This window comes from Camelina sativa, chromosome 12 (genome assembly GCF_000633955.1).
Source record: "Camelina sativa cultivar DH55 chromosome 12, Cs, whole genome shotgun sequence".
NCBI lineage: Eukaryota > Viridiplantae > Streptophyta > Magnoliopsida > Brassicales > Brassicaceae > Camelina > Camelina sativa.
The window spans coordinates 9428148-9439678 of NC_025696.1; the positions used below are offsets into that span (position 1 = coordinate 9428148).

Sequence of the window (11531 nt, forward strand, 5' to 3'; positions counted from 1 at the left end):
ATAATTTACATACCATAAACTCCAAATTCTTCACCAACAACTTCTTATTCTCTATTTTTTGTAAATGTGCTAGTTTCTCAAAGTTCTCTATGAGTAATCAATCAATCTAGCAAGAGAAGCGTCAAAACTGTACTACTAAAGCATATGTATTCGATATATACTTGATCAGTGATGGATATATTATTGTAAGTAAGTTCCACACAAATCGAAAAACCAAAAAAACTAAGATTTGGATTGAGGTTATGATTGCTAATAACTAACTATGCTTAAAGCCTTTCAGAGGCAATTGTTATAATTCCATTCAGAGACAGTTTTTAAAGCCTTTACAGAGGCAGTTGTTGTTGAGTGCCTAAATATTTCGATTCGGAGTCAACTAAATATTTGTCTATCTATAATATTTATGTGCTTTTTGGACTTTCATCATAGGCAGTTGTTGAGGGGCGGCAAGGACACCCTTCGAGACATGCACATTTCGATTCGGAGTCAGCTAACTCATCTTCACAATCAGAGGCAGTTTCTTCTTCTTCATCATATTCAGAGTCAGGTTCATCTTCCTGGTTAAGGAGAACATCATCTGGGTGTGCTAAGGCAACAGGGAAACCTTGGCTAATTAACTCTTCATGAAAACTGGAGAATCTGGGGTCTTGTTTAAGGTACTCCACGTTTTCAGAGAGTATCAGAACATTAGTATCTTCAGCTGTCCAGATAAATGAGGAGACCATAGCTTCCGCCAGAAGCCTGTGAAGTCTGGTACGTTTATCCCCTGTAATATCACGTAACGTACATCAATACATGAAAAAGATAGACGATATATATAGAGATTACTACAAGTTAGAATATACAAAAAAATGTGAATGAAGGAATATTAATTTTGATCACCATATATATATATACCTTTAAGGGGACTGACTACAAGTCCAGCGTGATAAAATTTGTCTTTCGATTGCCCATCAATCAACCATGTATTCTCAGGAGCGTAAACCCAGATGGACAAGTCCCCGATTTTATAACCGTCCTTCTTGAGAGCTGATCTGACTTTCTTCTTAATCGAACGAGGGTTGAGTTTTTCTGGTGTTGCGTAATCCTCCCATTCCCATATCACAATTGTGTCACGACCTGCCATACCAGGTTTTAACCAAATACGAGGAAACGAATTTATAAACAATCAATTTTACGAACAAGATCAGCCAAAAAAAAAGAAAAAAAAAAACTACAGATCTAATCCAGATCGATGACAAAAATATACTAGGAGGAGGAACTAGCTAGACAGATCCCGATCATACATCATAAAACAATTTCGAGCAAGAGATGAATCTTACAGTAATCTCTGGTAGTGGTGGGCTCGGGGAATAATCTGGAGGACATGGTGAGAGACGCGATGACAAGGTGAGAGACTTTGTGATTATTAAAGGGCTGTCAATCGTTGGTCGGCTGTCCATGGGCCTTGGGCCCGTTAGTTTTTTTGGCTCAATATGTTGCAAAACCAAACTGACTCATTATTATAAAAAGTGATTAAAATATGGTTATTATTATAATACATGTTTTAAGAAGAGTCAAGTGCATATCATGTTCATGTTTCAAAATCGTTGACATGGTGGTCTACATTCAAAAGACCACACGTCTGGATTAGTATTTGATGTTTTAGTGTACATCAAATCCCAAAACCGTACATGATTTCTCTCGTTACCATAGCTTTGACTTTGTTCTATTATTAATAGCTAAAAGTATTTTATATCTATTATCTTCCAACACTTTTGACTAATTCAGTAAAATCAGAATCACTTGAAACGAGAAATAAATATGGAGCCAACACATTATCGAAAACTTGTTTTAGTATCTCTTGTAGAATCAACCTCTCAGCCACATCAAAAGGCCTTTGGTAAGGATAGTGTTTGTTGGTTGATGATTGAACCACTTTGTTGCATACGACGCATATCTTTTTTCTATGAGGTGCATCAATCAACTTGAAACCCATTGTTTATAGATTTTTTCGATTATCTCTGATAAACTCAAAATTCTGATTGCCGACTATGATTATTTATAGTTAAGTGAAATCTCTTATTAATTGTTTGAAGAGAATTTTGAACATGGTCTACAAAGTCGACTATCTTATCATTTACCATGGTAGTGCGTTCGGCGTCGCATATGAAAGACACAGCATACTCTGAGAAAAAAAAAGATTGAGATAAAAAAAGGATAAAATATTAAATTTAAATTATATATATTTAGTTAATATGATTTATTAAATATAAATTAAATATTTTATTACTCAACTGCTCCAGAATATTAACTAAATATATATAATTTAAATGAAGTTAATTAGAAAATTTAATAATCACTCACTGCTATATAATATTTTAAATATATTTTCACACATTTAATAAATATTATAAATTGTTATATGTATATATTATATTTGTTATTTAATAATTTTTAAAAATCTATATATATATATATATAATATAACACATTAATTACAAAATAATTAATCTATATTATAATTGTTTTATAAAACATTATATCTATATTTACATTTTTAATTTTAATATTTTTAATTGGCTCTTTTGAGCTAATCTATTTAAGCTGTTGACCAAAAAAAATTAATATTTTAAAAAATTAATATAATATGACACATTAAACTAAAATAAAAATAATAAACTATATTATTATTTAGCTTGTACTCTCATTAGTCATTACCTAAATCAACACCTTATATTATATGTCTCACCAATTAAAGAAAAATAAAGTAAGAGTTATGAATCAGAATATATTATATGACAAAATATACTAGGAACCCATTATAGTTTTCCTTTTTATTACATATCCTGTAATAACGATATATATATAACCATTAGGGCATCCTTAATGGGAGAACTTTTTTGTGTGTTCTTAGATTAAATATATAGTGAAAATAATCTAAGATCAGTTGTTAAGATCATAGGTAAAAAAATGGGGGAACTAATTTTGTTGTTCTTAGAATAAATATATTTGTCCATAATGATATAATTATAAATATCTATGTAAGGAAAATTCAAAATGTATGAAGAAGATCAGAGAAGCAAAACAAAACTGAGAAAATACTGATTCGAATTGGGGGGAAAAGATAAAGACAGATTATAGATATTTTTGTTTGACACATCTGTTTTAGCCGGTAATGTTCTGAGACTTGTTGAGAATGACTCCTTCGTACTTCACCTGGAACCATTTCATGGCATCATCTTTGGTCACTCTATGCTGGATTACAACACGAGCCTTGCATCTTCTGCGACGTGCCACACGGTAACCAGGTCTCTCAAGAACAAAATAGAAGTCCATACCGTAGATTCCAGTAAATGGATCATACCTAAGATGAAATACAAAAACCCCCGCTTGGATCAATGTTTACACAAAGCTACTCTTTCTATGTTTGTGTTAGAAAGATAAAAGCAGACAACTTACTTGATACCCAAATCAATGTGCTCCTGAATACCAAAACCAAAGCAACCAGTGTCACTAAAGTTCCTTCTCAAGAGTTTGTATTCTTTAACCTTCAGTCCACTCTCAAGAAGCTGCATTGCCTTCTCTCCCCTGATACCAAAAGAATGAACAGTGTATCGAGCTGCAAAAAGTGATAACATATTATTTCAGAACTCTCTTCATCATCATCGACAACAAAGTTATCTACTAGAAGCTGATGATTACATAGATTGTCCAAGCAATCCATTTAAAAAAAACAGAGAAGACAACTGATAGCTACTGATTCTCACTACAAAATCACTATTGTTCCAAGAACTACAAGATTGATTCAACTTAGAAGTAAGACTCACCTTTGGAGAAGACAGGAGTCTGGCCACTCAATTGTTCCAACACCTACAAAAAGAAGCCAAAGAACTAATTCGATTCAAATCGAGCAGGAATCGTCAACAACAATGCATACCTCTCTTGGAGGTGGCTGAGAGAAACTGAAATTAACTTTGGGTTGAATAGCTAGCATGCTCTGAGTAAACCTGAGCATCTGTCAACACTTCCACCACATACCGGTACCATAGCTCCAGAAACTGGTGTATCACACGAGGCTCGCAGTCCTCCAAACCCATCGACTTAAGCAGAGATTTCACAATCTTAGCATCCCTAGGTACATCCTCTCCACCTTCTCCAGCCATGTTCTCACTAAACAAACTCAAAAGTAAAGCCACAGAGTCAATTACGCACCATTGGAGCTTCTATATCAAATAGATAAGAACTGGAGCTTCACGAATCGGAGAAAAAACGAAGCTGGAGATATGAAAGACACAAGAGGAGATTTTAACCAGTTTATAAGTCTTATAAAGCTACCAGTTTATACTTTCAATTTATCAAAATCAACAAAATCATGGACTTTAACAACTTCAACTCACAGAACACAGCAGCAAAAATCCCAAAGAACTGTCAAAATTTAGATGAATTACTACACAGTAACATGGAGACAACTAGATTCTGTAACAGATCAAAACAAAATCTTCAAACAATTCTGGGAAATTGCAAAATCAAAATCCCTAGTAAACAAATCAAACTAAATTGAAGTACACAGTACGAAGATCCGTCACTAAGAACATGGACAAGCTCTTCAAATCAAACAGAGAGATTGTGGGAACCTGTTTGCGGGAAGAGACGACGACGGAAGCCTTCGAGACCGAAACGCTCAGGAAGAGAAATGAAATTTTTTTTTTCTTTGCAAAAACTCTTGGCCAATCACGTGAAGCCACGACCAGTAAGAACTGAGATTAAATCAGTTCTTATTCAAGATCAAAAAAATTGATCTAAAGCCACTATTCTCTTTTTTATTAATAAATTTGGGCTTAGAACACACATGTGTTCTGCCATTAAGGATGGCCTTATTAGAATACAATGATGAGTTTTTTAGACCATCTTTACTGGGGGTACTCTCCTGATTTCTCTTGGGTTTGGGCCCCAATTCATGAATAAACAATCCATTTAAAATCCATTTAGATGAGAATCGATTCTCCCGGAAGCATTTTGAGTAACCCTTGGAGAACTGTGGTTCATTGTGAATGGTTGATCAAAAAATATAAAATCATTTTTTTTTCCTCATTTTTCTTCTTTCTTCCCCGATTCTGTCTCTCTCTTCTCATCCCAGACAGCGAATCGCCACCGATTGATACACCAAACCGGAAAACCGATGGCCACTCCTATTGATACACCAAACATCAAACGATGACCTACCTCCTTCTGCGACATCGACGGCGGCGGTTACTTCTGATGGCGTAAAGCAGACGGCGAGGTCCACCGGGAGACAAATCAGATAGAGAAGGTTTGTCTTCTCATCACTTAATTATTGATCTCGTTGTTAATGTTAGGGTTTAGGTAAAATTCAATTTGATTGTGAGAGTGGGTAATGTTTGATGTTTAATTGGTTTGTGATTTGTATGGAGGGTTTATGGGTTGGGGTTGTTTGTCTGATTTACGACAGATTTCCTTGTGTTGTGTGAGGTGTTGTCTTTGTGTTTTAGATTGTAAAGGGATGAACTGTCTTTGTGTTTCATGAAGGTGTAGATGCTGATTTTGTTCAGAAAGAAAAGGTTGTGCCTTTAGGATTTGGGTTAAAAGATGTAGGGATAAGGTGTGCGAGTTTGGATGGTGATGCAGATCGATTGGTTTACTTTTATGTTCCTTCTACTTCTGATGTAAAGGTTGAGCTACTTGATGGTGATAAGATTTTATCTTTGTTTGCTCTCTTCATCAAAGAGCAACTAAACATTCTTGATTATGGTAAAGGAGGAAGCAGTCTCGTCTTGGTGTTGTGCAGACAGCTTACGCTAATGGTGCATCCACGGATTACTTGAAGCAGTTGGGTTTAGATGTTGTTTTTGCTAAAACTTGGGTAAAGCATTTACATGAGAAAGCAGCAGAGTTTGATATTGGTTGAAGTGATTCTGCAACACATAGGATGGTCAATACAGAAATGGACTGAGCTATACAAGGACCTTCCTAGCAGACAGATCAAGGTCGAAGTTTCAGACAGAACAGCGGTTGTGACCACAAGCCAAGAAACCGAGGCTCTGAGACCTTTGAGGATTCAAGATGCTATTTGGAACGTTTACAAACACTTTGGCTCATCCTTACCGTAACTCTCGACTCGTCAATGGGAACAACAACCAGAGGATAGTGCAGCTAGAGAAGTCTCTACATCGGGTATCCATCTTCTTCCTTTGTTGCATTCTCCTCTGTCTTGTAAATAGTTGTGCTTGGTCCAAGCTTTCATTTCAAGTTTAGTTTCTAATTTATTTGCAGAATCCACAATGTGTATAAGAAAACTCAAATCTTGTTCCAATATGAAACAGCAAATTGGGTCCCCAATATGAAAATGTTGCTGATTATGTTAGTTTAAGTTTGGTATTTTTGGTAAAGAACAAAAAAAAACATTTTGGTTGTTATGTTAAAAAATTATTTTTTAAAAGATTGAGTAACCTTATTTGGGTTCTCTAGTAAATGAATGATTTTGCAAAAATACTCTTAGGATTGCTTTACTTAAATTAATATTAATTATATGATTAATTAATTTGAGAATAACTTAGGAGAGGTACTCCACTAATGATGCTCTTAGGCTTTAATGGACATACTTGGATTCACCTCTCTGATATAGTAGTGTCCCCAAAACATTCACAGAGTCGTCTCTCTCTCAATTCATCAGCAGTCCTCCGACGTCCAAACCATGTGCGATACCCACCCAAGATAGCCTATACCTCACAAAAGTAAGAACTCTCTCTCTCTCTCTATATATAGATGTCCCTTTCTCTCTCTCTCGCTCGAGAATGGCCTTCTGTCCCGTTTTTCACAAGCATATTCGATGGAGGATACATAAACGGAAAGCCCTCAACGTAAGCGTAAGCCTTAGGTTCATATTTATCCCAAAGACTTAACTTTTGTGCCCTTGCAAATCTTCCAATGTTGTTGTTTGTTTTGGTTACCATTGTGAATTTGTGATGAGGGTTGAAACGTTTATATTATTGTCTGTCTGTATAATGTGATAAACTGATATTGAACATAATAAACTAGTGCACTTTCTATTTCTTTCTTTGAGCATTCGTCACTTTGCTTTTACTGTGCGCTTGCTCGAAATTAAACTCGGATTTGAGGTTATCTACTTGTTTCAGTTTTAGTTTATTTCTATTTGGTTATGTTCTACCCTCTCTACTTAGTTGAAGGAATGGTTCAGTCTGTTATTTTGTGGAAAATGAGGAACAATGGTTCCTTGGTGTGGCCTCATGGCACACAAATTGTCTGGATCGGTGGGGACAGATTCAGCAACTCATCGTCTGTTGATTTTACAGGTTAGAAACTAGATTCCTTAAGCAGAGACCATGAAGAAAAGACGACCTTTACGAATGGAGAATCAAAGAGTAGTATAGATTATTTGAACTGGTTAGCGATGGAGAATCAAAGATTAGCCAATATAAGATGGTATAACACATGAAATATTCAAACACACAAGACAACAATGGGGAAACGTGACGTGACCCAACTTCTGAGCCCCGAGGCATTACATTAAATCAACTATGTGACTACAACTCAAAAGTATACAAGAAAATGGGAACAAAAGAGACTTATGAAGGTTTCTTTGTAGCTGAAGCTGCTCCCTCAGAGACATGGTCTTGACCCGGTATGGAGAAATTCTTAACTTTCTGTAACATTCATCATTAACATTAACACAGACAGCCAAAAAACAAAAGAAAACGTTAATGGAAAGTAGAAAGATTTCGATAGTTTGCACTCAAAACGAGATTTAGTAAAGATCCATGTTTGGAGTCAGACATATAAAAGTTATAAACCCTCAAGAAACAAAGAGGAGAAAACCATAGACCAAGATCATGAAATGAAAGACAAAACTGACGTCCTCCTACCATTTATGGGCTATACATACACCTCTTAGAAAAAAACTAACAACCATATCATAGAAGGATCATCTCATTGCATTGGTCCAGAGTAAGAGTATTAAAGCTCAGACATATTGTAAAGCTATGACAAATCACTCAGAGACTGTAACAAATCACATAACTGAAAAGAAAAACACAAACAACACAAATGTTTCTTCCTTTAACTATAAAGCATGTTTTACTAGTTCCCCTGCATACCATAAACTCCAAATTCTTCACCAAAAACTTCACATTCTCTGTTTTTAAGTAAATGAGCTAGTTTCTCAAAGTTCTCTATGAGTAATCATTAATCAATCACCAATAGCAGCGTCAAAACTATATTACTAAAGCATAAGTAAGTTTTAGAAAAACCAAAAACTAAAGATTTGGATTGCTAATCACTGACTGTGCTTTACGAATTGAATAGCGAAACTCGTAGATCAGTCATTAGAGAAATAATAATATATAAAAAACGAACCTTTGAGAGAACGCATTCTCTGAGAGATTGCAAGAATCTGAGACATTTCTCTTGATCGAACTGTGAATCCGCGACGCAATTCAGGAGATTGAGAGCTTCTTGGCCGCATACTGGTTTGGGACTCTGTTTCTCCATCGAAATGTATAAACCCTAGAGACAGAGAGAGTTGTTTCCGGTGAGACGGATTAGCCACGATCACGGGACGATGACCTTAAAAAGAACTCAAGTTTTTTAATGGGCCTGAATAAAGCCCATTTAAAATTATTCAATAAAGCCCTTGTCAAAAGAACAAAAACAAAAAAGCAAAACCTCTCTCACTCAAAATCTAAGAAACCTTTGAATCCTCCGTTCAAATAAGGGAGCTTGTTCAAAACCGAACCGAACCGAACCGATGTTGGATCCAAATTCCAAGTCTTTACCGAAGGTGATAATTCCATCACTGATCTTTAATTAATTAAGCTCTTTTCTTCTTCCTTCTTATTACATGTAATCTCCGTTGTTGATATTTACATAATTACTTCTACAGGGGGTAAATATGCGACACATTGTGCCATGTTTTGTGACATTTGGTTGTGGGCATTGAAAAATCCTACGCCTTTAAATGTGATTGTTCTGGCTAATAAGATGTTTTCGTGCGAGTTATTATAATCAGTTTATTCTCTTATCCCAAGATAAACGAGAATGGCCTTCTGATCCGTTTTTCAAAAGCATATTCGATGGAGGATACATTAGCGGAAGCTAGCGGCTACCCTGGCTGATTCCAATCGAGAACTAGCTTTTTTTTTTGTGTACATAACATGTCTTTGCAAATCTTTCAAGGGATGTTGTTCTATTTAATTGTTTTGGTTACCATACATGCAGATATAGTTAGATATATATATATATCAAGCTTAATGTTGTGATGAGGAGGGTTGATGAAACGATTTTATTATTTGTCTATCTATAATATTTATATGCTTTGTGGACTTTTACAGGCAGTTGTTGAGGAGCAAGGACACCCTTCGAGACATGCACACTCATCTTCACAATCAGAGGCAGTTTCTTCTTCTTCATCATATTCAGAGTCAGGTTCATCTTCCTGGTTAAGGAGAACATCATCTGGGTGTGCTAAGGCAACAGGGAAACCTTGGCTAATTAACTCTTCATGAAAACTGGAGAATCTGGGGTCTTGTTTAAGGTACTCCACGTTTTCAGAGAGTATCAGAACATTAGTATCTTCAGCTGTCCAGATAAATGAGGAGACCATAGCTTCCGCCAGAAGCCTGTGAAGTCTGGTACGTTTATCCCCTGTAATATCACGTAACGTACATCAATACATGAAAAAGATAGACGATATATATAGAGATTACTACAAGTTAGAATATACAAAAAAATGTGAATGAAGGAATATTAATTTTGATCACCATATATATATATACCTTTAAGGGGACTGACTACAAGTCCAGCGTGATAAAATTTGTCTTTCGATTGCCCATCAATCAACCATGTATTCTCAGGAGCGTAAACCCAGATGGACAAGTCCCCGATTTTATAACCGTCCTTCTTGAGAGCTGATCTGACTTTCTTCTTAATCGAACGAGGGTTGAGTTTTTCTGGTGTTGCGTAATCCTCCCATTCCCATATCACAATTGTGTCACGACCTGCCATACCAGGTTTTAACCAAATACGAGGAAACGAATTTATAAACAATCAATTTTACGAACAAGATCAGCCAAAAAAAAAGAAAAAAAAAAACTACAGATCTAATCCAGATCGATGACAAAAATATACTAGGAGGAGGAACTAGCTAGACAGATCCCGATCATACATCATAAAACAATTTCGAGCAAGAGATGAATCTTACAGTAATCTCTGGTAGTGGTGGGCTCGGGGAATAATCTGGAGGACATGGTGAGAGACGCGATGACAAGGTGAGAGACTTTGTGATTATTAAAGGGCTGTCAATCGTTGGTCGGCTGTCCATGGGCCTTGGGCCCGTTAGTTTTTTTGGCTCAATATGTTGCAAAACCAAACTGACTCATTATTATAAAAAGTGATTAAAATATGGTTATTATTATAATACATGTTTTAAGAAGAGTCAAGTGCATATCATGTTCATGTTTCAAAATCGTTGACATGGTGGTCTACATTCAAAAGACCACACGTCTGGATTAGTATTTGATGTTTTAGTGTACATCAAATCCCAAAACCGTACATGATTTCTCTCGTTACCATAGCTTTGACTTTGTTCTATTATTAATAGCTAAAAGTATTTTATATCTATTATCTTCCAACACTTTTGACTAATTCAGTAAAATCAGAATCACTTGAAACGAGAAATAAATATGGAGCCAACACATTATCGAAAACTTGTTTTAGTATCTCTTGTAGAATCAACCTCTCAGCCACATCAAAAGGCCTTTGGTAAGGATAGTGTTTGTTGGTTGATGATTGAACCACTTTGTTGCATACGACGCATATCTTTTTTCTATGAGGTGCATCAATCAACTTGAAACCCATTGTTTATAGATTTTTTCGATTATCTCTGATAAACTCAAAATTCTGATTGCCGACTATGATTATTTATAGTTAAGTGAAATCTCTTATTAATTGTTTGAAGAGAATTTTGAACATGGTCTACAAAGTCGACTATCTTATCATTTACCATGGTAGTGCGTTCGGCGTCGCATATGAAAGACACAGCATACTCTGAGAAAAAAAAAGATTGAGATAAAAAAAGGATAAAATATTAAATTTAAATTATATATATTTAGTTAATATGATTTATTAAATATAAATTAAATATTTTACGAACAAGATCAGCCAAAAATAAATTTTACAGATCTAATTTATCCAGATGACAAAATATACTAGGAGGAACTAGCTAGACAGATCCCGATCATACATATCATAAACAATTCGAGCAAGCTAAGGGATGAAACTTACAGTGAGATCTTGTGGTGGTGGGCTCGGGGAATAATCTGGAGGAGGACATGGCTTCTTCTTCTACGCAGTCATCCACACAAGGTGAGAGACGCTATATATGCGATGTTTATGGCGCTGGATGAAGAGACTTTGTGAATGAGCAACCCTATAGTTCACAAGTTTTTGGGCGGTTACATATTTAGCTCACTTTTTACATATTTACGGATCAAATACACACATACAAAAAAAAAAAAAAA

General features: G+C 35.5%; 4 protein-coding genes and 1 long non-coding RNA gene across 6 annotated transcripts in view; all 5 read right to left on the reverse strand.

The window, feature by feature from the left end:
• On the reverse strand, positions 131–1416 carry LOC104731091. The gene is made up of 3 exons (XM_010450356.2): positions 1320–1416; positions 895–1116; positions 131–763 (listed from the first exon to the last, which is right to left on the reverse strand). Exons 1-3 carry the CDS (start codon positions 1363–1365, stop codon positions 399–401), a joined length of 633 nt encoding a protein of 210 aa, XP_010448658.1. The 5' UTR covers positions 1366–1416; the 3' UTR covers positions 131–398.
• On the reverse strand, positions 3122–4142 carry LOC104733334 (60S ribosomal protein L11-1-like). The gene is made up of 4 exons (XM_010452918.2): positions 3987–4142; positions 3807–3849; positions 3439–3598; positions 3122–3343 (listed from the first exon to the last, which is right to left on the reverse strand). Exons 1-4 carry the CDS (start codon positions 4140–4142, stop codon positions 3145–3147), a joined length of 558 nt encoding a protein of 185 aa, XP_010451220.1. The 3' UTR covers positions 3122–3144.
• Positions 7410–8554, reverse strand: LOC104731092. Its single transcript, XM_010450357.1, has 2 exons — positions 8371–8554; positions 7410–7661 (listed from the first exon to the last, which is right to left on the reverse strand). Exons 1-2 carry the CDS (start codon positions 8503–8505, stop codon positions 7584–7586), a joined length of 213 nt encoding a protein of 70 aa, XP_010448659.1. The 5' UTR covers positions 8506–8554; the 3' UTR covers positions 7410–7583.
• On the reverse strand, positions 9227–10310 carry LOC104731093. The gene is made up of 3 exons (XM_010450359.1): positions 10214–10310; positions 9789–10010; positions 9227–9657 (listed from the first exon to the last, which is right to left on the reverse strand). Exons 1-3 carry the CDS (start codon positions 10257–10259, stop codon positions 9320–9322), a joined length of 606 nt encoding a protein of 201 aa, XP_010448661.1. The 5' UTR covers positions 10260–10310; the 3' UTR covers positions 9227–9319.
• The window catches only part of LOC104731094, a 2419-nt gene continuing 1819 nt past the window's right edge, over positions 10932–11531 (reverse strand). Inside the window, exons 6-7 of one of the 2 annotated variants that reach the window (XR_758556.1) lie at positions 11296–11440; positions 10932–11058 (exon numbers count right to left, since the gene is read on the reverse strand). This is a non-coding gene — a long non-coding RNA (uncharacterized LOC104731094). Of the gene's footprint in view, positions 11059–11170; positions 11441–11531 lie in introns of those variants that run through there. The other variant, XR_758555.2, reaches the window with a different exon arrangement.

Excerpts from the sequence above, each read along its gene's own strand:
- LOC104731091 (XM_010450356.2), bottom strand. The coding sequence starts at position 1,365 with ATGTCCTCCAGATTATTCCCCGAGCCCACCACTACCAGAGATTACT. Across the intron at positions 1,117-1,319 it reads CACCACTACCAGAGATTACT|GTCGTGACACAATTGTGATA; the intron begins GTAAGATTCATC and ends CTGGTATGGCAG. Across the intron at positions 764-894 it reads TGTAGTCAGTCCCCTTAAAG|GGGATAAACGTACCAGACTT; the intron begins GTATATATATAT and ends GTGATATTACAG.
- LOC104733334 (XM_010452918.2), bottom strand. The coding sequence starts at position 4,142 with ATGGCTGGAGAAGGTGGAGAGGATGTACCTAGGGATGCTAAGATTGTG. Across the intron at positions 3,599-3,806 it reads GACTCCTGTCTTCTCCAAAG|CTCGATACACTGTTCATTCT; the intron begins GTGAGTCTTACT and ends CACTTTTTGCAG. Across the intron at positions 3,344-3,438 it reads CACATTGATTTGGGTATCAA|GTATGATCCATTTACTGGAA; the intron begins GTAAGTTGTCTG and ends ATTTCATCTTAG.
- LOC104731092 (XM_010450357.1), bottom strand. The coding sequence starts at position 8,505 with ATGGAGAAACAGAGTCCCAAACCAGTATGCGGCCAAGAAGCTCTCAAT. Across the intron at positions 7,662-8,370 it reads GAGAATGCGTTCTCTCAAAG|AAAGTTAAGAATTTCTCCAT; the intron begins GTTCGTTTTTTA and ends TGAATGTTACAG.
- LOC104731093 (XM_010450359.1), bottom strand. The coding sequence starts at position 10,259 with ATGTCCTCCAGATTATTCCCCGAGCCCACCACTACCAGAGATTACT. Across the intron at positions 10,011-10,213 it reads CACCACTACCAGAGATTACT|GTCGTGACACAATTGTGATA; the intron begins GTAAGATTCATC and ends CTGGTATGGCAG. Across the intron at positions 9,658-9,788 it reads TGTAGTCAGTCCCCTTAAAG|GGGATAAACGTACCAGACTT; the intron begins GTATATATATAT and ends GTGATATTACAG.